Source organism: Garra rufa, chromosome 18 (genome assembly GCF_049309525.1).
Source record: "Garra rufa chromosome 18, GarRuf1.0, whole genome shotgun sequence".
Taxonomy (NCBI): Eukaryota; Metazoa; Chordata; class Actinopteri; order Cypriniformes; family Cyprinidae; genus Garra; species Garra rufa.
The window spans coordinates 21,767,094-21,793,874 of record NC_133378.1 but is presented as its reverse complement, the minus strand read 5'-3'; the positions used below and the strand labels follow the sequence as shown (position 1 = coordinate 21,793,874).

At 37.4% G+C, this 26,781-nt stretch overlaps 1 protein-coding gene across 1 annotated transcript in view; it reads left to right on the top strand.

The window, feature by feature from the left end:
• The window catches only part of LOC141290555 (uncharacterized), a 48,170-nt gene that overhangs the window by 9,445 nt on the left and 11,944 nt on the right, over positions 1 to 26,781 (top strand). Inside the window, exons 3-6 of the mRNA XM_073822676.1 lie at positions 4,167 to 4,340; positions 10,914 to 11,006; positions 11,286 to 11,318; positions 23,606 to 23,626. Of these exons, the coding sequence (XP_073678777.1) occupies positions 4,167 to 4,340; positions 10,914 to 11,006; positions 11,286 to 11,318; positions 23,606 to 23,626 (321 nt within the window). The remainder of the gene's footprint in view (positions 1 to 4,166; positions 4,341 to 10,913; positions 11,007 to 11,285; positions 11,319 to 23,605; positions 23,627 to 26,781) is intronic.

The following is a 26,781-nucleotide window of genomic DNA, read 5'->3' as shown; positions in this document are numbered from 1 at the left end:
GTTTCCATTGTTATATTTTAGTGTTTCTGTTACCAGACAACCAAAGTAATATGAAATAATGACTTCCTGAAAATCCTGAATTATGATCATGATTCAGTCGCTGAAAAGAATCATTTACCGGCATCTGGACATAAGGCACTATTCTCTGCATTATTATCGCTGTTTTTAACTTCCTGTTTGAATGCCTTCACGATCCTTTGACTTTTTAGGAGTTTACCCATTTAAAGTTATGTGATCGCAAAAACCTGCTTCTTTTATTTTTTTTAAGGTATTGTTTTGGTTATACTGTACTGATTCGAGAGCCTGGTCTCATGAAAATGCGCACTAGCACGATTTTCTGTTTCTATTTGGCGTGCTATTAATAAGCTGAAATTAACTTTGGCGTGCATATGATATGCAATTATGCATTTGTTTGACGTGTTTTCGCTTGCATACTCGTATGTGGCTTTACGCATCAACCCCACAGCACCAGTAACGTAGACCGACTCCGCTTGCATTCATTAAATATGGCAGAAGTGCCGGTACGCAAGTACGCAAAAGGATCAAATACAGAAGTGCCTGCGTACCGGCCCACTTCAAGCACTGGAAGCAACATAATATCTGGTTTAACTGAAAGCGCTGCTCCACTGCCGCTCGCTGAACAGCGCAGACACAGATATAAAGAGAGGGAGGTGCGCGCGCATTGGGAGACCTCGCGCTCATTCGGCAAAACCGGAGAGCCTCAGAAACTATATTAGGTTTGTCCAATTATGTGTTTATGTATTGTTGCTATACACTTTTTGCAAGGTTGGCAACATTGTGCGTCCATTTCTTTAACTGCTAGGTAGTGGGTCAAACAGAAAATGCGCGCTGCGTTAATCACGCGTTAATAAAATTAAGTGCCGTTAAAATGAATTTGCGTTAACGAGTTAACGCGTTAATTTTGACAGCCCTAATTTAAATCAACCTGTCACTTGATATAGCATCTTTTCCATATTTATTGTAAAAATACCACAAAAAGTCAGGCATGGATACAGTGCAGTGTGGTAAAAAAATTTGGCCAAATTTCTTAATATTCTGTTCTTAGCCAGTCTATTACAGTATGACTTATTATATAAAATATTTGACATACATGCTAGGTGTTTTATATTGTAAGAAATATGCCCCAGACAGCAAATATTATCCGTTAATAAGAAAACAGTTTTCTGACAGCAGGCTGGACTGACGTAAGTTGGAGCGAGCAGGACTGATAATGTTTGAACAGTACTGTAGTGAGGGAAGTGAACGGGTGGGGTGCTTTTTTTCTGCTGAGCTGGTCTTTCTCCTGTTCCTGCTTCCTGTGTTGGGTCAGAAAGCCCCTCGTTCTGGGAGCCATAGGGCTGCCTGTGTGATCTCACCCGCCCCTTCTCAGCAAAGCAGTACCCCACCCTGGAAAAGCCCAGGCTGCTGGGTAAGCTGCGTAATCTCTGCGAAGAATTGGGTCATTCTCCACCTGCTGATGTTGCCTGGGAAAATCAGCAAATCGGTCATGTGAATTTTCAGGTGTTCAGTTCAAATTGACTGATTGTCACTGAATACATATGCTGTATGACCAAGTCAGAGATGTTTGTTTTTCTGCAAGCTTCCAGGTGAACACGTCTGGCACATCTTAGCCCTCACAGTAGGTACAAACTGGCCGTTTTCAGTTTGAAGCCTTTGATCTGTGAGGAAGACGACAGGACTGCAGGTTCCTTGTTTTCTTTAATGAGTTATGGAGTAGCTCGGGCTGCAGTCTCTCGCCGTGCAACCACCAAGTTAATCTCATTATCAGTTTCTGGCCCGCATTTACAATTTATAATTACAGCAGCAACTTTAAAAATCCAGGGAGAACCGACAATGACACTGCATTCTTTCATATGCCTGTATAAGCGACGATAACGGACCGTAACCGCTGCTGCTGCTGCTGCTGTAATGAGTATTCACAGGAGAGTTTCATGCGGTGGCTGATTGCTATCTACATGTAAACAGACCATGCTTGTTGTTGTAATAGAAAGAACTGGACCTCAAGATTTAGTATAGAGTAGTACACAAGAATAAAGCCTACACTGCTTAGGCTTTGTTCACAGTTAATTCCCACCATGAGGAAAGCTGCCTCAAACTATGGCGTTATGTTTAATGCGAAGGAAAGGATTTACTTCCTTAATGCATGTTTCTGGTAATACTGAGCATGATTCATCAGTTTCTGTTTTGCAACAAAATGTAATATAATCTGATACAAGGTGAAGCTGCCTGATGACTTCCTTATTTGTTTGGATACACAAAATATGCACAAGTATTGTGTTATTTGTGTTAATGTTGCAAATATGTGACCCTGGACCACAAAACCAATCATAAAGGTCTTTTTTTTTTTGTTATACATTATATATCGTCTGAAAGCTGAATAAAAAAAGCTTTCCATTAATGTATGGTTTGTTAGAATAGGGAAATATTTGGCTGAGAACTATTTGAAAATCTAAAATCTGAGGGTGCAAAAAAAACTAAATATTGAGAAAATCGTCTTTAAAATGAAGTTCTTAGCAATGCATTTTACTAATTAAAAATTTAGTTTCGATATTTACGGTAGGACATTTAAAAAAAATAATCTTCATGGAACATGATCTTTACTTAATATCCTAATGATTTTTGGCATAAAAGAAAAATCTATCATTTTGACCCATACAATGAGTTTTTGGCTATTGTTACAAATATACCTGTGCTACTTAAGACCGGGGTGGTCCAGGGTCTCATATGTACTACTGTTCAAAAGTTTGGGATCTGTATGTTTTTTTTATTTTTTTTTAAGAAATTAATACTTTTATTTAGCAAGGACACATTATTGACCAAAAATATCAATAAAGATATTTATAATGTTACTGACATTTAAGGATCGTGCGACTGAAGACTGGAGTAATGGCTGCTGAAAATTCAGCTTTGTTATCTTACATTTTAAATCTATTAGAAAACAGTTATTTTAAATTCTACTAATATTTCAAAATTACTTTTTTTTAATCAAACAAATACAACCTTGATGAGCATAAAAGACTACATTTAAAAACAAAAACAAGAAGAATCTTACCAACCCCAAAACTGGTGTAACTTTTTTTAAAGGATTATTTCAGAATTAGAATTTCCTGATTATTTATTCACCACCATGTCTTTTTTTCTTCAGTCAAAAAGAAATTAACACTAGAATTCTTCTCCATATAGTGGACTTCAATGGGATTCAACAGGTTGAAGGTCCAAATTGCAGTTTCAATACAGTTGGACTCTACACAATCCAGGCTGAGGAGGTCTTATCTAGCAAAACAAATGGTCATTTTCTAAAAAAAACTAAAATTTATATACTTTTCAACCACAAATGCTTGTCGTTGGCGGCTTTGCTCATTGCGCAAGCACGTTGGAAAAGTCATGTTGTTAGTTCTATGGTTCAAAAAAGTAGAGCAGGGCAGAAAATGAGACGGTGTTTTTTCTTCCAAATTCAAAACCGTGTAACATCATTGTTTTACCTTTTTTTGTAAAGAAAGTTTGACATTTTCTTTGCACATTCGCTTTGTAAACACTGGGTCGGTTCTTCTGCCTACGTCCAACATGACTAGATGGTCGTGGATACAGAGCTAGGGCAGGACAAGCATTTGTGGTTAAAATGTATATACTTTTTCCTTTTATTAGAAAACGATTGATCGTTTTGCTAGATAAGACCCTTATTCCTCTGGGATCGTGTAGAGCCCTTTGAAGCTGCATTGAAACTAATTTGAACCTTCAACCCGTTGGCTCCCATTGAATGTTTTCCTCAAAAACATTAAGTTCTCTTTGACTGAAAAAAGAAAGACTGTGCAGAAAGTTGCAACAACAATAAATAATGATTGATTTGATAAACAAATTTAAAAAATCTCTTTGGGAGATATTGTGATGTTTTTGAGGGTGAACTTTGACCATACTTTTTTCATACTCCACTTCCTGGCCACAAAGCCTCTTCCAGTGTTGGAGAACTAATTTACCAAGCTAACTTTTAGGTCCCTCCTGGTATTTTTCAGTCCAGCTGTTTCCAGATGCTCTCCATCTCACGTTTCAAAAGTAAAGGTGGTTTGCGAATATCATTTCATGGTGACTTTTAAAAAACAGTACTGATTGTCTTCAGTGTTGACACAGTTTTCCCTTTGTTTTCTCAGGTACAGAGACCCCCTGGCCCACCATATACAGCACATGAAATCAACAAGGGACACCCTAACCTAGCGCCCACACCGCCAGGTCACGCCTCCTCCCCTGGACTCTCTCAGGTATCAGTTTCAACAGTATCCACGCATCTGTATGGTCATCCTAAAGGCTGGGAGGCAGGAGGAGGGGTGAGTGCACCCACACAACTGCCTGAGTCTTACCGTCTGTCTGACTCTGTCTTTATATGTGACCTTGGACCACAAAACCAGTCATAAGGGTCAATTTCTTAAAAAAAAATCTTTCTATTGATGTATTGTTTGTTAGGATAGGACAATATTTGGCCGAGATACAACTAGTTGAAAATTTGGAATCTGAGGATGCAAATCTAAATATTGAGAAAATCACCTTTAAAGTTGTCCAAATGAAGTTCTTAGCAATGCATATTTCTAATCAAAAATTAAGTTTTAATATATATACGGTAGGAAATTTACAAATTATCTTAATGGAACATGATTAATATCCTAATGATTTTTGGCCCATGCTATGTATTTTTGGCTATTGTTACAAATATACCTGTGCTACTTAAGACTGGTTTTGTGGTCCACGGTCATATGTTTGTTTGTATGCCTATTAGGGCTGGGCAGTATATTGAATGTTTGTTATATTATTAGGATATAAATAAAAAGAAAGCTACATTCTGACAACTGCAGAAATTTTACTGCTATTTTAATTTGTTCATTTTAAGTTTTTAAAGCGATAATTCACTCAAAAATCTAAATTCTGCCATTATTTATTCGCCCTCATTTCAACTTAGACTTTCATTCATCTTCGAAACACACATTAAGATTTTTTTTGTGTGTGTACTTTTAAAGCAAATACATATCAATTGTGATATGTAATGAATATTTTACAAGCTCAAAATACTAAGGAAAAAAATATTACATTTTAACTATATTGCCCAGTCCTAGTGCCTTCTGTTAATCTCAACATCACTGTTTGGTTGTCTTGTTTCTCAAAGACACATTACACACAGAAAGAGCATGTGATAAAAGTAAGTGATTTCTGTGGTAGATCATTTCTGATCTGTAATAACACTGATTTCTTAGACAGGATGTAAAGCCTAGTGTGTTAGCTTGAGTTAAGGCGGATTTGATGCTTTTTGGCACTCAGCGAAAATCAGTTTGAGACCTGAGCAGATAGGATTGTAAGTTTACATAATCTTTGGGAACCTGCTGTGCTGGCTGTCAAACAGAAAGCAGTGCGTCTTACTGTGATGATTAAATAAAGCTGGCAAACTAAGAAGGTGCTTGACGTATACCAGTTTGCGAGACTCCTCTCTCCTCAGTGATGTGCTTTGCAAAAGTCTGTGTATTGTTAATATTTGATAGAGACCTGGCATATCTGGGTATGCCGGATGTTCTCTATCATAATTAGCCTGCAGGGAAGATTTAGTGTGTGTCATTGTGTAAGTATGCTCATTACCAGTGTCTGTGGGTGTGTGGAGGTCCGCCGAACTCACGCTTTGTCACGCAAACACACACACAGCTCAGAAGAGCTCGCGCACATGCACACTGTGCCCGGCTGACTCTGCCACAGGAATGGAAAGTCTGTCAGGGTGACTCAGCTGTTCTCAAGCTTGTTATCTGTCTGAGATCAGCGCTCACATTCCCACTCCACGCCTGCACCGCACTGCCAGCGCGACCGCCTATTAATAGGCTAAGAGTGCTCCAGAGGCTAAACCTTAATTACGCATCTACCCTTTCCTCTATCAAAACCTGTGCATGTCAATGCGGAGGAAGAATCTGTGAGGTTTGTGGATGTCAGAGGTGGGTAGAGATAGCGGGTGCTATCTAATAGTTTGAGGTCCGATTATCAAGTTTTGTAAGCAGTGGGTATTGAAAAATGAACACAGATGACTTTTTCATGTGGGTGGCATTGGTTCTAGATAACAAGCATGCAACACTCAAAAGATGGAATAAAAGACACTAAGAATTAAATCGTGTCATGATACAATTAATGAACAATTTAAAATTGTTCTGGCTGCATGCAAAAACAAACACACAGCTTGATCAGTGTAGTCTGATTTATGAATAAATGGCTCTTCTGTGCTGGCTCTTTAAATTAATCAGTTAAAGGTTTAGTTCACCCAAAAATGATAATTTTGTCCGTAGTTACTTACCCTCATGTCGTTCGAAACTCGTAAGACCTTCGTTCATCTTCGGAACACAGATTATTGCATTTTTGATACAATGTCCTTACTACCTTTTTGGGGCTTGAACGTGTCAGATGTGTTGCTGTCTATTCAGGGAAGCTTTAGTATTTAATCAAAAATATCTGAATTTAGAGGGATGTAATGATATCAAAATCTCACGATATGATAATATCACAATATGCTGACCACAATACAATATTATTGTGATATTTATTTATATATATATATATATATATATATATATATAAAAAGACGAATGAAGACTTGCACATTTTAAAGTTTAATTATTCTATCTAATGCACCGTGAGAGTTCAAAATTAAAGTCCCCCTGAAATCAAAATTAAAGTTTTTTGGCTTTTAGTATGAATATATTAGCCTTAAGGTGATCTATAAGCTTGTGTGCTGCAAAACAAAGACAAAATTCGCGTTTACAAGATATGGGCATTCAAAACTTACAGTCTCGTCACTTCCGCCAATATGAATCAAGTATTTGGATGATATCACCCTGCACTTCAGTTTCTCATCAAACGTTCTGTCCAATCAAATGCTCTCTAGAGTCCGTAGTGTCCCGCCCCCTACACAGAGACGCGGAGCACATCATAATCGCTCATGTGCGGTCGGCACGTATTAAACTACACAGCCTCAGCATGATAATGATCACTATTTCGTTTTAGCAAGTTTCATATTGAATTTGTGGGGCAATTTATTAGTCTGTGGCTGTCATAAGCTTACAAATGCGGCTTTACCGAGCTCAACGGCTCTTGCCCGAGCAGATATAAATGGAACGCTATTGGCTATTCAAAATAAGTGGGCGGGGCTGGGCGATATGTTTTTGTTTCAGTTAAAAGTACGTCACCACATAGAATAACGCTGCGTGTTTCAAGGCGCTTCAGTGGACCTTTAAGAGCTTCAACCCATGTTCTTAACTAAGAAAACTTTAGAAAAGTCAGAAAAAAGTTATTGAATTGACCTGTACCTGAATTTTAAGGGGACTTAATCCTCTTTTTATTTGTGGTATACCGTCTCAGTCTAAATTACTTTGACACTGGTGTTTAAGGGGCCAAACAAATTAGAATATAAACAGTTTTATATTGTTGTTATTCCTATGACAGTAATAGCCATATATTGTAAAACAGTTGCACTGTAAAATAAATGAAAATGAATTTTTCATAGGTTTATTATTTTTGCTTTACACTACAGTGGGGAAATTACAGTACTTCTTTCCTAATTTCTACAAAATATATTTTTAATTTGGACTGCAGTAACGGTACCTTTTTAAATCTCTAGCTGTCAGCAATTCATACTGCACTTATAAGCTTTATTTCTTTTTCACGTAAACCGCAGTACAGCTTTTATTTTGAGCTCCAGCTTAAGTAAAAACAGGCTTACAAAAACGCGTCTCACTAAAAATCTAGGGAAATGCTGTAATCATCTGCCATGAAAATAAAGCATAACTGGTGGCCGTTGCATTGTTAAACACGGGCTAAAATTACAGCACATGCAATAAACGAGTTCACTGCATTCACTGTGAACTGAGCCGCTCCGAGGCGCGGAAAACACCAGATCACAAGCTGATCAGCTGAATGAAGTACACACTTCACTTTGAAACGTGCAGCGAAAACAGACTTGATGAAGGGATTAAGCCTTATTGTGCTTTTGGTTTTAGCTCATTTGACAGTTACTGTGCCAAAGCATAATGGCCCAAAACACAACTTTACAGACCTTTTATGTTTAAGAAGTTTAAATATATTTTAAAATCTAGACTTTTTTGCCCAGAAGACCTATCATTTTATATCGCCATGTGACCACGTTGATATCGAGACATATTTTTTGCGATACCACGATATTGATAATCCCTATTAGTTCGTGTTCTGAAGATAAATGAAGGTCTTACGGGTTTGGAACGACATGAGGGTGAGTAGTTAATGACAGAATGTTCATTTTTGGGTGAACTATCCCTTTAAAAGACTCCCAGACTCCCGTGTTATTGGTTGAATTGTTCTGAAACCAGCGAATCATTCAGTGAAATTAAACATTCCAATAAGTATAATTTAAAGAATCTTTTAGAGTTATGCATATACAAAATTCTTAGTCTTTTTTCCCCCCTTTAATTTGACATGTAATAAATGTTTGTATTTATTGTTTTCGCATGTATTTATTGAATGTTACATTTGTATCTGATGTGAATTAGGGCTGCAACGATTCGTCGACGTTGTCGACAAAAATCGATAATATAAATAGTCGACAATGAATTTCATTGTCGATGTTGTCGCCAGACAACCGAGTGAGGCATCTTTCTGCCGAGAGTCGCACATACGCAGCTTCTATGCTGAGCGATAACATACAGAAATGGCGGCGTCCAACGCAGCAGCTGCGCGTACCAAAACACGCCCGTTTCACACATACTCCGTCTGCAGTGCGTTTTTTTTCCCACACCCATGTTAACGGATTAGAACGTTCACAATGTACGGACTGCAAACGCGTTCTGTGTGAGCGCAAAACGAGTCCGTGCTGCTTCTGCACCGCATATGTAACGCACACGGACTGTAGACGCACTGCAGACTGAGTATGTATGAAACAGGAGTAAAGTTTGGGAGCATTTTAGCCTGCTACGGCGAATTAAAATATTACCTGCATGGTTTGTAAAGCAGTCCTTGCGCATCACGGCAGCACCTCTGTGATGCACGAACATTTAAAGAGAAAGCACGTCGGACAGTTGAATGAAACGGAGTTTGGCTGGCCTCGGTAAGATTTAAATAACATGGAAGCCAATACGTTTTGTTTTGGATATACATTTTTGTTTACTGTTTTATTGCTGCTGATGGTTTACAGGAAGAAAATGTTTACTTGATTTTAATTTATTTTTTCTTATAAAACAAATGTGCCTGTCCATTAAAAAAATTATAGAGTTTCTTAATTTATGCATTTATGTCTGTACTGACCGAGCACTGTGCCTAATTGGTTTTAGACAGGGCATTTTTATTTACTTTTAGTATGAATTGGCCTATCAGCAGCAAAATATGCATCTTTCATTGAAGTACCCCCTTCTTTCTTGTGTTTACTATAATTTTCCACATAATTAAAGCAATCTCATGCTAAATTTGAGAAAAATTGAATAATTATCCGATTAGTCGACTAATCGTTTCAATAGTCGGTGACTAGTCGACTATTAAAATAGTCGTTAGTTGCAGCCCTAATGTGAATAAAATAATAAATTACACTACATGACTGTTTAAAAGTTTGGGGTCAGAAATGTATTTATTTATTTTGCATTTTTAAAGTGTGTCTCACCAAGGCTGCATTTATTTGACACAAATGTTCTGAAATATTATTAAATTGTTTGCAATTGTAATATATTGTGAAATATAATTTATTCTGGTGATGGAAAAGCTGAATTTTCAACATCATTACACCAGTCTTTAGTGTCACATGATCCTTTAGAAATTATTCTAATATGCTGATTTGGTCCTTAAGACACATATCTTATTTTCAGCGTTTCTCAATTGTGCTTCGTAATGTTTTGTGGAAACAGTGATATATTTTTTAAGATGCTTTGTTCAAAAGAACAGCATTTATTTGAATTAGAAGTCTTTTCTAACGTTATACGTCTTTACTGTCACTTTTGATCAATCTAATACATCCTTGCTCAATAAAAGTAGCAATCTTTTAGTGTATAGTGTATAACGTATAACATTCAAACAGAGCATGATGCTGACAATCCTGTTGTTGTGGGTTTGTTTTCAAGGGAGTGCATGAACCAATAAAATATATAGCTTGAATGCAATATAATTATTTGCTGGAGTAACATTTGCTAAATAAATATTAGCCTTGTTGGCTGGACTCCAACACATAGAGCTGTTTTGCTTCAGGCGTCCCGAGTTCAAGTCCAGGCTGGCGGACATTTTCCAATCCCATCTCCCTCTTTCACCCACCTTGCTTAAAAATGCCAATAATAATTTTTAAATAAATAAGTAAATACATATTTGCGTCTGCATCAGCCAATAAAATTCACACTGGTTGAACACTACATCTAATACAAAAAGAAAATGCTATTGGCCAATCATTTTTAAATCCTGAATTCATAAAAGCCGAAAGGTTTTAGGTTCGCAACCCACAAGCCATCACCATTCCTCCCCCTGAGCAAAGTAGACTGACGGTAAAATAAATGTACTGTAAGCTTCTTTGAATGAAAGCAACTGTTCTGTCATCCTGTATAGTTCAATATATCCCCAACCCAGTGGCACACAAACAGTCCATTTGCGCCCACTCACGTCTGTTCAGGACTACGCCTCTATTTCTCTCTCCCTTTCTCTGCCTTGAAGGCAGCGTTGAGAGATGGCAGATTTGTCAGTGTCAGCAGACCGCAGTGTTTGCAGCGGCAGGGAGTGGACACACTCACTCTGTCACCCACACTCACGCAGCACACACTCACTCAGCTGTAGGGATTTTATCAGAGAGGGTAAAACTCACATCCATCCTAACCGCTGTTTCTCTTTCTCTGCCGGTGGTTGTTCCTCGGCGACCTCTCTGGGACCCCGTGACTCTGCAGTCTCCGTACACACCGGGGCAGAATGCCGGCACGACCCCTCTGGTCTACTCTCCGCCAACCCAGCCAATGAACGCACAGCCTCAGAGCCGCCCGGTGAGTGACTGTGATTCCATGTCATCTTTTTAAATCAGACTTTCTTTCTGTTGAGTGCTATGCTGTTGATGTTTATGATGTGGTTTGTGGTCATTAGTTGGTGCTGTGTATATGGTACATATAACATGCCTTGCGTCATTGCTTCCTCTCGGGAAGTGTGCTGCATATGCCATGCACAGTTTGTGGTTTATGTGTTTGTGTGTGATCATTCTTACCTATCGCTTCTTTCTTTCTCTCTGATTCTGCCCCTCTGCCATGCCACTCTTTGCCTTCAATCAGTTTGCCCCTGGGCCTCGTCCTACCCATCACCAGGTAATGTACGCAAATGCATGGCCTCCTTTCTTACACCTCAGAAGCTTATTTAGACTAACGTAACACATTGATCCTGTTCATTGCAATCATTCAGAGAGATTGTTTTCAGCTCCAATGCATTCAGTGTTGTCACAGGCCTCAAAACTCTCCACTATGGCAATAGTTCCCAACTTTTTTGACTTCAAGACCATGAGCTGATACACTGCTATTGTAATAAAAACAGAAACTCAAAAAAAAAAACTAATTTGAAGTAATTTTAAGGGGCCATGACATAAAGAAGAAATGTAACATTTTATATCACTAATGTTTTAAAAATGCTTACATAGAATATTAAGGGACGCTACTTTTTCTCATGCAGTGACGTTAGCCAGTGGCTGATTTACTAACAAACCTTAAAGGGATAGTTCACCCAAAAATGAAAATTTGATGTTTATCTGCTTACCCCCAATGCATCCAAGATGTTCTTGTCTTTCTTTCTTCATTCAAAAAAATATTAAGGTTTTTGATGAAAACATTCCAGGATTTTTCTCCATTTAGTGGACTTCAATAAGGATCAGGAGGTTGAAGGTTTAAATTGCAGTTTCAATGCAGCTTTAAAGGGCTCTACACAATCCCAGTCGAGGAATAAGGGTTTTGTGTAGCAAAACGATAAGTCAAAAAAAATGATATATACTTTTTAACCACAAATGCTCAACTTCACGTATTATGTAGTCATGTTGGAAAGGTCGTGTTGGGATGTGCAACAGCGATCGAGTACTCAAGTACCTGGCTGTGACAGCGATGATCGATCATGAAAACGATGATCATGGAATTTTTTTCTGATTGGTTGTAGCAGCACTTTGGGTGGCACCCTGAGCTCTGGTTGTTTAGCATGCAGTCCAAAACATCGAAGGAAGAGATGCATAGCTTCGAAGTCACATAGTGATGTCTGGGTTAGCTACATGCATATCTGCTTAATCTATTAGGATGCGTTGGGATATTAACATTTAACATGCTGAATGCACTGCATATTGCCAGTGTTTAGTTTCATGCTCAAATGCAATGCCTGATATTGAGTTATTTGAGATGGTCATATTGCTTTTAGATTAGGGCTGTTCAGTTAATCGAATTTCTAAACGCGATCATGATTACGGATGGCACGATTACATAATCGTTCAAAGCTGCGATGACAAAAAAAAAAAAACATACATTATTCTGCGTGCTTATGAGACGTGTTTAGAGCATGTCTCTCTCTCTCTAAAGGACGTAACAGAAAGTTCACTGGCATTTTTTTGTGCAGATAGTTGTAATGTTACGTCAATGTTATGTATCGAAGTTACCTGATTAATATGATAGTATGTGTCATAGAACAGGCTTCAGTTTATTGGTATAAAGTCACTCTTGGGATGCTTTGGGAAATTAACATTTATTTCATGCTTTTAGATGTTTCTTTCTTTTTTTATATACTGATGTTATATTAATAATGCAGCAGTGCTTTTTTCGTATTTGTTTAACAATAGGCATAATTCAATTTGTATGGCTTCAAAAATGCACAGGCGATTTATGGAATCACTTAATGATATAGATGAAAATATAGCACAAATCTGCCATAAACATTTATAATAACAACTTATATATTTAACAACTAATAATAAGAAAACCTATATTCTGTTCTTGCCCGTGTTTCAGCACGCTGTTTTGGAAGCGCATCACGGTATCACCGAGCTCTCTCTAGCGCGTAACGTAAAAGTTCACTGGCATTTGCATCCTTTAGTGCAGATACAAGTTGAAATGTTACTAATTTATCTGATCAATATCATGTGATGTGCCATAGAATGGGCTTCAGTTTATTGGCATAAAGTCACTCTTCACCTCAGGCAGCTTTTCCTTTTTAGATGCTTCTTTCTTAATGTCCTAATCATGTGTTCATGTTTTCATAGACAGGTTTTCATGTCATATTTTTATTTTTAACATTCATTTTTATACCAGTCTTTTTTGCATTATATTCATTACAGCCATGCCCCGCCCCAGGCACAAGCCCCGCCCCCAATTAATCATTTTTTAAACCTATCAATTAGGGCTGTGCAATTAATCGCAATTGCAAAAAAATCGCGATTTTAGCACATGCGATTTCTAAACCGCACAAGGCTGCGATTTTATCCATCCCCCCCAACGGCACCCCCCGCCCCCCTTGAACGTCAAATTCGTTTTATTTTCGATATAGCGCCACATCACAATAGAAGTCATTTAAGGTTATCTTTCCTATAGAACAGGTCTATACATAGTTCTTTTATTAAACATACTAAATTGCCTTATGTTATTTATCTTATTTACACTAAGGCATGTCATTTCTGTCTCTTCATGGTCGCGCGTTTACAATGTCTCCGCGAAAACACGGACTGGATCGCGGACTCCATTCATAAAAACCTAATTTACTATAGCGCGGAATGCCACGTAATTTGTCGATTTTTGGATTAATAAATCAAAAGTTGGTCTGTCACTTAATTCAAATCGCGATATGGACTAGTGTCTGTGAAAACTGAAATGCAAAAAGACCGTTTTAATATGAATCCTGCATGTTCCGTTTGCTTCTGTGTGTATGAATGGTGGAGACGCGTTTTATTTCTTTACTACACGCATACTGAAGCACACGTGACGCTCCCGCTAATTTTTGGCGTTTGCATCTACATGAACAGATAAACTCAATCGCCAAATCGCTGCTGTGAGTTTCAGTTTTACCGTTTCATTTGAGAAAACTAGCATCATATACACACAGAAACTTCACTGCAACCTGTCAAAATAAAAGTACGGTTTAACATGTAACAGAACAATATTAGTCCTGTATTACTTTTGTACAGTATGATGTAGGTGTTTATATATTCCTATTTAAATAATTTACATAAAACAATATATATGATTAAAAAAATATTACAACAAGATTAACCACTTAATTATTATTTAAACGTTTTAAACTGAATATAACAGAAATTTCTGTTTGTTTGACAAAAATTAAAAGGGTTTATTTTTCATTTGATTAAAAATAAATAAATGTTTATGCTTTTTCATTATCAGAAAAAGTAAAACACATAAGAATTTCTAAAAAAAAAAAAAAAAAAAAAAAGCAAAAGATTTTAGAACCCTCAAAATGTTAAAATAGAGAGTTTTGGACTTATTTTTCCACTGAAATGAATGTATTCGTTATTGCACAAAGTAGGCTAAAGTACCGGGAAAAAAGTAAAATGGCTTATTTATTTTATGTTGTCTGTTTTAAAGACAATTTTACTAAAGTTTTGTTTATTAAACTTAATACTATGTTATTTCATGGTGAAATGTTTTGTTATGCACTTCTTGTGCCTGAATACATTTAGAATGTATGTATGTAGCTTGTTTGAAAAAGCAAAAAAAAATAAAAATCGCAAATAAAATCGCAATCACAATATTCCTTCAAAAAATCGCAATATGATTATTTTGTCCATATTGCACAGCCCTACTATCAATGATTAAAATAAGAATTTTCCCAAAATGCCCATCCCTAGTCACGTGTGATGCATGCGGAAGTGCCGACCCAGTGTTTACAAATTGAACGTGCAAAGAAAGTCCAACGCCCTTTACAAAAAAAAATTGAACAATGATGTCGGATGATTTTGAAGTTTGAGGAGCAAATGAGATAAAGTTTTTCGCCCTACCCTACCTTTTTAAACCAGAGTAGACAGACAAAGAACTAACCATGCGTGACTTTTCCAGCTTAATTACTTATTGTGTGAAGTCGCGGACGCGCATTGCAGAGCTAGTGCAAGAGTTTGATCTTCAACCTGAAAAATTTGGATCTTCAACCCAGAGATGCTCACAAGTCTCTGAGCTAGAGTCCAAGTCAAGTCTCAAGTCTCTGAGCTAGAAAGTCTCTGAGCTAGAGTCCAAGTCAAGTCTCAAGTCTCTGAGCTAGAGTCCAAGTCAAGTCTCTGAGCTAGAAAGTCTCTGAGCTAGAGTCCAAGTCAAGTCTCAAGTCTCTGAGCTAGAAAGTCTCTGAGCTAGAGTCCAAGTCAAGTCTCAAGTCTCTGAGCTAGAGTCCAAGTCAAGTCTCAAGTCTCTTTATTATATTAAGTCTCTGGTTATAATAAGTGTTGCATCACGTACAGCGACCCATCCAACACTGCATAGCTATATATAAGGAATTCAAAGCATGTAATATGTTATTATTACTCCTTTATCTATTAGCATACAGTATCTGCTTTGATTTTGGTATATAATAAGTATAAACAGGCTATTTCAACATGACAAAAACACCAAAAATGCTTTACTTTTAAGTTAATATCTGTATTTTGCCTTGTAGCATGAACACACAGTACAGTACAGATCAAAAATTAAGAAAGCACCATTTAGTATGTTTATTAAGCCGTTTGGTTTATGAGGACACAGATGTCCCCATAAGCCATGTTTGCGTTGTAATAGCCTACCCATGTCACTGTTAAGGCTGGACCAGAATATTTGATTATTCGAATATTCGTTCGGGTGGGTTGACATTCGATTTTAAAATTTAAGATTTGAATATTCTTTTTTTTTTCATACACCTTTCATCCCCCGCGAAACGGTTCTCATTCTCGCTTAAATATGAATGAAGAAGATCAGACTGCTGCGCCACTAACAGACAGCAAAAATAAAAGAGATTGAGCAATATTTGGGAGACACTAGCCTACTAAAGTACAGTCAGGCCCACTTACATGGTGGAAGCAAAACAAAGGCTGTGACTGTCCCAATACCGTGCCACCTCAAGTGCCTTCAACGCAGCTGTAAGTTCTGCGTTCAAATGCACTCAATAGGCTAAAGCTGACCGCAAAGCCCCAGCAAAAATAATTACCATGAATGTGTCTGGGGAAAGGTAAAGAGATATTCAAATTATTTATTAATAAATTATTTGTCGCAAAGGTGAAGTTGATGATTCTGACTCGTCATCTGCTCATCGGACGCAATGAATGCCTAAATGTGTCTTTATGGATTAGGCCTATAGCTAATGAAAGAGTTTTGTTTTGGCAATGCAGTCGACGTGTGTTTGTTGTCCTCTCATGTGTGGCAGCCGTGCCTAAAAAAAAAAAAAAAACGGAGGGAGGGGAATAACGGCGAGCTCATTAGTTGTTTCCTAAAAAATAAACATTGTTCACGAGTCCCGCAGCTTGAGTCCGAGTCGAGTCTGAAGTCTTTCGAGGACGAGTCTCAAGTCAAGTCTGAAGTCACTGTGTGTGCGACTTAAGTCGCACTCGAGTCCGAGTCTCAAACTCGAGTCCCCATCTCTGCTTCAACCCGTTGATCTCTGTTGAAGTCCACTATATGGAGAAAAATCCTGGAATGTTTCCCTCAAAAACCTTTATTTCTTTTCAACTGAAAAACGAAAGACATGAACATCTTGGATGACATCTGGGAATTTTTATTCTGAAATTGAGCTAATCCATTAATTAAAAGGGCTGCTCATTAAAACATCCTCATCATTTCAGACAGAATGAGAGTGGAAAACAATCATTTTTGTGCATATGTGTTTTTTTTTGTACCAAAAACTGTTTACATTTATAGATTAACCTCAAGGAACATATTAAAATAATTTTTAAAATGATAAATACATGAATTTCACCCAGCAGTTTGTTGGGGCCCCCTGGTTGAGGGCCACTGCTCAATGATATTGTGGCCCTTCTTTAAAAAATAGTCCCAGGGCCTGTGAGTTTAATAGCAAATAAACACAAGACTGAATTCACCCTGCACACATTTAAAGGGATGATTCATCCCAAAATAAAATTTGTCATCATTTACTCAGCCCACTGTTGTTTCGAAACTGTACGACGTTATTGCATCTGTGCAACACCACTTAAGGAGAGGTTTTGTGGGTTTTTTTTTTCAATGTGATCCAGTGTTATTTAGGACACGTTTACACAAGGTAGGTTTGGTTTGATTAAAACAAACTCTGGTGCGATTGCTCTGATAGCACAGATCACAGGTGTGAACTCTGCTGCTGTTTTGAGTGCTTTACACGTTTTATAAGCTGCTTATGAGTTATAAGATGTTAAAAATCCCACCATATAGTATGTACAAACAAACAAGTGCAATTAGCCCAGCACACAAGATTGTTTTGGACGTTTGCTTACAAAATATGTCATAAAAGCTCTTCAATAAGGCTGTGACTGTATCCTTATACTTTGTTTTTAGCATATGTGCACAGCTGAACACGTAACCTTTCAAAGTGTGGTCTATTTGAGGTGTACTTTGGCCTTAAGTTATCATTTTCTTTTTTGATGAACCAAGAGGATTTAACTACAAGTACAAACACACACTTAAAAGCCAGCCCTCTTCAAAATGTCTGTTTTGTAGAAGGAAGTAATTCGTACGGGTTTGAAATGACTTGGTGGTTAAATGATGACAAAATGAGAGCACTCTCTTCAATGACTCGCAATTAATTGACACAAATAATTGATCATGAAACAATGATTCATCATAGTCATGCATTGTGACTATTTGCTGAATTTTACAATTTTATATTGATTCCACAGAGTGATTTTTGGCAGTATCTTGCAATTTATTTAATCAGACAGCATTTTCTCTGAGGCAGAAAAAACAGTGAGACAGACGTGGTAATTTATCAAAGAAGAAGTTTGGAATGACTTGGATCAATAAAACTGAACTGTACCTTTAAAACATCAAATGGCAACAAACTTCAGTCTTGTAGTGTGCTTAGATTATTATAGGGTCTGTTTGCTACTGTAGCTCAAGTGAAATGAATCCTTTTGTTCAGAAGTGAAAGCCAGGTGTAGATAGTAGATCTTGTCTGTAGTAGTCCATGGTAAACTTGACTAGCTACATGATCTACTACATTCAGGGATCACTCAGTCTGGCTCTTTAAGCTGTTTTGACATACAGACAGAAACACACACATTCAAAAATACACGCCAGGGAACAAACTGTTCAGCAACATATGCCGTTCAGAATTGTTTGTGTAATTTGATTAAACTGAAGATCACTGGGAAATATTGAATGTAGAATTCTGCCTGAGTCCACAGTAATGACCTTTTAATTGACATCTGAATCTTAAGGCCATGTAAACATTAAGTTGAGGTCAGAATTTAGGGTAAAGGTTAATTTTCTCAGTGCCAAGTGAACACTCACTGTGTAATACAAGGAATCCCAACATTCTTTTTTTCATAACCCGCTATGACCTAAACGATTTACTTGAAGAAACCCAGAGGTTTTAAAGAAAAAGATTGAAGTGTGGTTTTTAGTGTATCCAAAAATGTGGAAATTCATGTAATTTCAATCCAATTCAGCTTGCTTTCTTCCATGAAATACCCAAGTACAAGAAGAATTCAAGTCATATAGTAGCTTTGTGTGAGGAACAGAGACTAAAATGTACAGAATTTTAAATACAGATTTTTTGTTTGTTTGAATTTTCGCTTTAAAGGGATAGTTCACCCAAAAAAGAAAATTACTCCATGATTTACTCACCCTCGTTCTAGGTGTACAGTCATGGCCAAAAGTTTTGAGAATGACACAAATATTAGTTTTCACAAAGTTTGCTGCTAAACTGCTTTTAGATTTTGTTTCAGTTGTTTCTGTGATGTACTGAAATATAATTACAAGCACTTCATACGTTTCAAAGGCTTTTATCGACAATTACATGACATTTAGACAAAGAGTAAGTATTTGCAGTGTTGGCCCTTCTTTTTCAGGACCTCTGCAATTCGACTGGGCATGCTCTCAATCAACTTCTGGGCCAAATCCTGACTGATAGCAACCCATTCTTTCATAATCACTTCTTGGAGTTTGTCAGAATTAGTGGGTTTTTGTTTGTCCACCCGCCTCTTGAGGATTGACCACAAGTTCTCAATGGGATTAAGATCTGGGGAGTTTCCAGGCCATGGACCCAAAATTTCAACGTTTTGGTCCCTGAGCCACTTAGTTATCACTTTTGCCTTACGGCACGGTGCTCCATCATGCTGGAAAATGCATTGTTCTTCACCAAACTGTTGTTGGATTGTTGGAAGAAGTTGCTGTTGGAGGGTGTTTTGGTACCATTCTTTATTCATGGCTGTGTTTTTGGGCAAAATTGTGAGTGAGCCCACTCCCTTGGATGAGAAGCAACCCCACACATGAATGGTCTCAGGACGCTTTACTGTTGGCATGACACAGGACTGATGGTAGCGCTCACCTTTTCTTCTCTAGACAAGCCTTTTTCCAGATGCCTCAAACAATCGGAAAGAGGCTTCATCGGAGAATACGACTTTGCACCAGTCCTCAGCAGTCCATTCGCCATACTTTTTGCAGAAGATCAATCTGTCCCTGATGCTTTTTATGGAGAGAAGTGGCTTCTTTGCTGCTCTTCTTGACACCAGGCCATCTTCCAAAAGTCTTGGCCTCACTGTGCGTGCAGATGCGCTCACACCTGCCTGCTGCCATTCCTGAGCAAGCTCTGCACTGATGGCACTCCGATCCCGCAGCTGAAGGAGACAATCCTGGCGCTTGCTGGACTTTCTTGGACGCCCTGAAGCCTTCTTAACAAGAATTGAACCTCTTTCCTTGAAGTTCTTGATGATCCTATAAATTGTTGATTTAGGTGCAATCTTAGTAGCCACAATATCCTTGCCTGTGAAGCCATTTTTATGCAACGCAATGATGGCTGCACGCGTTTCTTTGCAGGTCACCATGGTTAACAATGGAAGAACAATGATTTCAAGCATCACCCTCCTTTTAACATGTCAAGTCTGCCATTCTAACCCAATCAGCCTGACATAATGATCTCCAGCCTTGTGCTCGTCAACATTCTCACCTGAGTTAACAAGACGATTACTGAAATGATCTCAGCAGGTCCTTTAATGACAGCAATGAAATGCAGTGGAAAGTTTTTTTCGGGATTAAGTTAATTTTCATGGCAAAGAAGGACTATGCAATTCACCTGATCACTCTTCATAACATTCTGGAGTATATACAAATTGCTATTATAAAAACTTAAGCAGCAACTTTTCCAATTTCCAATATTTATGTAATTCTCAAAACTTTTGGCCACGACTGTATATGACTTTCTTCTTTCAGAAGAATGCAATCAGAGTTATATTAATAAATATTGTGGCTCTTCAAAGTTTTATACTGACAGTGAAAGGCTGTGATATTTTAAAGTCCAGTAAAGTGCATCCATCCATCATAAAAAGTATTCCACATGGCTCTGGAGTGTTAATAAAGGCCTTCTGAAGTGAATTGATGCATTTGTGTAATAAAATATCCTTATTTAAAACTTTATGAACCACAATCTCTAGCTTCCTCTAACTGTCTTACTCGCGTTCACGAGAGAGTGGCGTTGTAGCGGGTGACACACCGGTGAGAATACGCTAGTCTCACGAGAACTATGTTTTGTTTACAGCAAAGGAATATCTTTGCTCTTGGCTTATATCGAAATCTGACATTTTTCTTTACAAATCCTTGCTTTGTACTTTAAATTATGACCAGTGTTTTGTTTTGCTCTCTCTACTGTGCTTGTGTTCGACTACTGGAACGTCACTCTCTCTTGTACGCATGTAAAACAGTTAGCAGAAGCTGAAGATTATGTTTTATAAAGTTTTAAATATGGATATTTTTATTACACAAACACATCAAATCACTTCAGAATACCTTAATTTATGTCCTGGAGCTGTGGAGTACTTTTTATGATAGATGGATGTAATTTATTGGATATCAAAATCTCAACAGCCATTCACTGCCATTATAAAGCCTGGACATTTTTTAATACAACTCCGATTGTAATTGTCTGAAAGAAGAAAGTCATATACACCTAGGATGGCTTGAGGGTGAGTAAATCATGGGGTAATTTTAAATCTTGGGTAAACTATCCCTTTTAGTATTACTAATCTTTAAATAAACAATGAATTATACAACATATGTTTTAATTGATTTTTTTTTTTGTTCAATATTATTTCTACAGTGATGGAAAAAAAATTTGATCCCCTGCTGATTTTGTATGTTTGCCTACTGACAATAAAATGATCAGTCTGTAATTTTAATGGTAGGTTTATTTTAACCCTTTAGCGCGTACAATCATACTCGTGTGATTTGTCTTGGCTGGTCCCTGAAGCGTACGATCACACCGGTGTGATTCGAACATTCGCCGCATCATGTCCATCAGCTGCTGAATTCAAATCGGTTTTGGGCTTTGGCTGGCTCTGAGCCAGATCGGACACGCTGAGTGCTTGTCATATTATCACAACTATTTAGTGTTTTCAACCATATAATGCTTATTTTAGGTTTCAGACATTTAAATACACATACGTACTAACAAAACCATACATTTATAGTTTGTAAAATACACACTGATGTCTATGGAAGTGGCAATAATGATCCTACAAATATATTCTGACAACATATTTTATTGATATCATATACAGATTATGTAGGTAACTATAAAGTTCACTCTCCTCTTCTCCCAGCTCACCAGAGACTTACTTTAATGTCTTTCAGGAGGAGAGGATGAATTTGCGTCATGTGACAACATCATTAAAAGCTTTTTTTGTCTCTACATCACAGAATGGTCTGAAAAAGATCTACCCCACTTTGTCTTACAGTGCTGTTGTGGCTGTGGTGTGTCACATGACGCGTCGCCATGGAAACAGTAATGCGAAACGTTCTAAAATAACGGTCTCCTAAAAAAACTCACTCTTTGGGGTTAGATAGAATATTTTAAACTCACATGTGAAAAGGTTAACAGTGAGTGACAGAATAACAACAAAAGAAGTCCAGAAAAACACATTTCAAAAACAAGTTATAAATTGATTTGCATTTTAATGAGTGAAATACGAAATACCAGGTGTCTTTTATACAGGTCAAGAGCTAAGATTAGGAGCACTCTCTTAAAGGGAGTGCTTCTAATCTCAGCTTGTTACCTGTACAAAAGACACATTTCCACAGAAGTAATCAATCAATCAGAATCCAAACTTTCCACTATTGCCAAGACCAAAGAGCTGTCCAAGGATGTCAGGGACAAGATTGTAGACCTGCAAAAGGGCTGGAAAGGGCTACAAGACCATTGCCAAGCAGCTTGGTGAGAAGGTGACAACAGCTGGTGTGATTATTCACAAATTTAAAAAAAAGAAACACAAAATAACTGTCAATCTCCCTCGATCTGGGGCTCCATGCAAGATCTCCACCTAGTGGAGTTTCAATCATAATAAAAATTGGTGAGGAATCAACCCAGAACTACACGGGAAGATCTTGTCAATGCTCTCAAGGCAGCTTGGGACCATAGTCACCAAGAAAACAATTGGTAACACACTACGCCGTGAAGGACTGAAATCCTGCAGCGCCCGCAAGGTCCCCCTGCTCAAGAATGCACGTTACAGGCCCGTCTGAAATTTGCCAATGAACATCTGAATGATTCAAAGGAGAACTGGGTGAAAGTGTGTGCTCGGATGAGACCAAAATCAAGCTCTTTGGCATCAACTCAACTCGCCGTGTTTGGAGGAGGAAGAATGCTGCCGATGACTCACAGAACATCGTTGCCAAATGTCAGCCTCGAAACCTTAACGACTTGGAGAGAATCTGCAAAGAGGAAAGGGACAAAATCCCTCTTGAGATGTGTGCAAACCTGGTGGCCAACTACAAGAAACATCTGACCTCTGTGGGTTTTGACACAAATGTTTTGCAGATACTTATTTCACTCATTAAAATGAAAATCAATTTATAGCTTTTTTGAAATGTGTTTTTCTGTATTTTTGGTTGGTCGCTTTTAAAATAAACCTACTATTAAAATTATAGACTGATCATTTCTTTGTCAGTGAGCAAATGTACAAAACCAGCAGGGGAGCAAACAATTTTTTTCCCTCACTGTAGCACAATTTCTTAAAACCCCATATTTGAATTTATCATTATTACTGTGTCTTCATCTGGACGTGTTGTTCCTTGTCTAAATTATTATCCTGTGATTCATCCCACCTACAGTGTGCTTTGAACTTCCGTCTCTTTAAATATTGTCACATGAACTTGTTTTTGTTCGAGACTATTTATCTTCCGTCTCGTTTTATCAGTTCATTGTGAGCATCTGAGAGGGTTAGCGGATTTCAGGTCCCATTTCTTGTGTGTTTCCACATAAAGATGATGTCACTTGGCTACCTAAAAAGCGCGGCATAGTGCCCTCTTGTTTTGTAAGTGGCTTTCCCTGAAGGAAAGGCTCTTTGCATGCTCTGTACTGCAGATCTCTCCTTAAGTGTGTGTGTGTTAGTCTCTCTATCCCTCCATACCAATTAGTGCATTATCCCATTAGCTTCTCTCTCTTTCCTGCTTCAATATTCAAGGGAGGATTCAGACCCATTCAGGTAATTTGCAGTCTTGAGGAAAATGCATGGCATGAAGTCCTCTGTTTCTCTTTCAACATCATCTTCCTGCTTCCCTGCCCAGTCAACTGCACTGCAGCTACCCACCCCAAAAACAGCAGAATCGTCCATTTCGGTTACCTCTCCTATGTTCATGTTGGTCTGATTGATTTTAAAGTGCTTGCTGTATTTTTAATTTGTTAGGTTTGCATGTTGACCGGTGTTTCTTTCTGAATGCATTGATTTCTTCCTGTTGGAACTGGTTGATGAGTGGATTCACTGCTCTGCAGTGCTCTAGGAAACATTACTGCTAAAATGCAGACATGGAGACTCTGTGTTACAGGAGGATTTTCATGCTGCTTTTTAGCTGTTAGACATTGATTTCTAACAGCGTTAATGTCTTCAACAAAACGAGTGACTTGTTTATTGGTGGAGGGTTTTTTATTGCACCAGTGGTCATAAATACTATTCAAAAAAAGATGCAATTTAATTGTTTTAAATAAAACATATGGTTGACGAGTACAATAAGGAAATTACCCTGTATGTTGAGGATTGATCTGCTTGTGCTGAAAAAGCAAAACACTGATAAGCTGATTTAAATGTTTTTAAAATGTACATTACTATAAATTTACTTTGGACTCATGGCTCTGTAGATCCTGAAGTTGACATTTGACACTGTGGTGTGTTTAAGTAGGTATTTGTGAACCATTGCTGTTACAAGCTGTCACTCATGACCCAAGAACCAGTTTCATTAACCATATTTTAACATAAAAGGAATAAATTATGAAAATGGAAGAGTATTGCATTAATATGCTAATTGTTATCTAAAACTGGACAGTATCATTTGATTAAAATGGCTTTTAGTCTTATCATTAAAAGCTTTTTTTGTCTCTACATCACAGAATGGTCTGAAAAAGATCTACCCCACTTTGTCCTTACAATTTATGTTTAAAAAAAATAAGCCGCTTAGCAGAGTGATATTAAAATAATCTCTAAGCTCGTAATGTTAACTTAATGTGATGTGGCATTGAGACTGTCAGGAACTCATTCTTCTGAATAAAATCGATGGACCACAGTGTCATGGGCCACAGAACTATTATGTTATAATTAGATGCAAATGATTACATTCAGACTTAAAAAAAAGTCTTAAATTGCAGCTTGTTTTGTTATCTTTATAGTCTCTTCACTAAAAGGACAGTACAGATGAGGTTAAAAGTTTACGTACACCTTGCAGAATCTGCAAAATGTTAAGTATTTTACCAAAATTATAGAGATCATAAAAAAATGCATGTTATTTTTTATTTTTTACCTGATTGAGATATTTCACATAAAAGATGTTTACATATAGTCTACAAGAGAAAATAATATGTGAATTTATTAAAAATGACCACATTCAATATTTACATACGCTTGATTCTTAATACTGTATTGTTACCTGAATGATCCACAGCTGTTTTTTTAAGTGATAGTTGTTCATGGGTCCCGTGATTGTCCTGAACAGTTAAACTGCCTGCTGTCTTTCAGAAAAATCCTTCAGGTCTCACAGATTCTTTGGTTTTTCAGCATTTTTGTATATTTGAACTCTTTCCAGTAATAAATGTATGATAAATGTATGATTTTGAGATCCATCTTTTCACACTGAGGACAACTGAGGGACTCATGCAACTATTACAGAAGGTTCAAATGCTCACTGATGCTCCAAAAGGAAAAAATGGTGCCGTTAAAGCCAGGGGTGTAAACTTTTGGACAGAATGAAAATGTTTAATTTAGTACTGCCCTATAGTTAAATTTATTCTGATCTTCAAATTCAAAAAGTTTAATGCATTGTGTTTCCTTCTGCGAGAGTTTGAACCTTCTGTAATAGTTGCATATGAGTCCCTTAGTGTGAAAAGATGGATCTCAAAATCATACAGTCATTGTTAGAAAGGGTTCAAATACACAAAAATGCTGAAAAACCAACAAAATTGTGGGACCTGAAGTTTAACTTTTCATAACAAACTAAATTAAAAACATAGCTGTGGTTCATTCAGGTAACAACAGTAATGTGTGTGTAAGTGTATGTAACCTTTTGAACAGGGTAATTTTAAAAAAATTCAACTATTATTTTCTTTTGTAGACAATATTTAAATGTCTTTTATGTAAAATATCTTATTCAGGTCAGTATTAAATATAAAATAACATGCATTTTGTATGATCCCTTTTATTTTGGTAAAATAATTAACATTTTGCAGATTCTGTAAGGTGTATGTAAAATTTTGACCTCAACTGTATCTGTAAAACTGACTACAACTGTTGTTGGCCTTTTTGTGAAAAGCATTGTGCTTTAAATGTCTGCTGCAAGTACTTACCGAGATTGACCAGTAAAGCCCTTTATTTGAATATTTTTCACAAACATTCTCCTGGGTTTCAAGGGAGGACATCTTGCAGACACCATACATTTTAGTTTCAACCATTATTTTAGTTTAATTCAGAATTTTCATTGTGGTGCATCACTTTTTCATTAAATAGATTATATATGTGTAATTTACATTTCCCTTCGTTCATCTCCCATCTTGGAAATCTCTTACTGAGCTTGTCACAGTGCATTATAGGATTTCCTTCTCTTTGAAGTGTGTATGTAATGCTTGGACTAAAGAAGGTATCCTAAAAGGCATCGCCATGTTGCCAACCTTTTAATTGGAAGTGTGCCTATGATGCCTTAAAATGCTGCCTGTGTAGGTATAGCTGCTGGCTCCCGATCATCAGTGGCAGTTATGATGCATCTGCAGATAGTACAGCTACTGTCTGTGTTCAAAGAGCAGCGTGCTGACTGTCCTTAGGGGAACTCTGCTCGACTGGCCACACCCACAGACTCCAATTACTGTGTGTTTCAAGACTGTTTACCTGTGACAGGCTTCTCCCATCCGCCTAATAATTAGAGTCCTTGTCTCATCACCGTAACTTTAGGGCATGCTGAGTCAGCATGGTCTGATGGTTGTTATTAAACAGGATGTTAATGTGCTCAAACATTTGGGGTTGGTAAATTTTTTTTTTATATTTTTGTCAAAATAGTCAAAATACTATGAGAATAAAGTAGAATATTTCAAGAATAAAGTCAAAATATTTCAATAAAACGTTCTAAAGGTTGAAGTGGGCTCGTTATATATAACATACGTTAT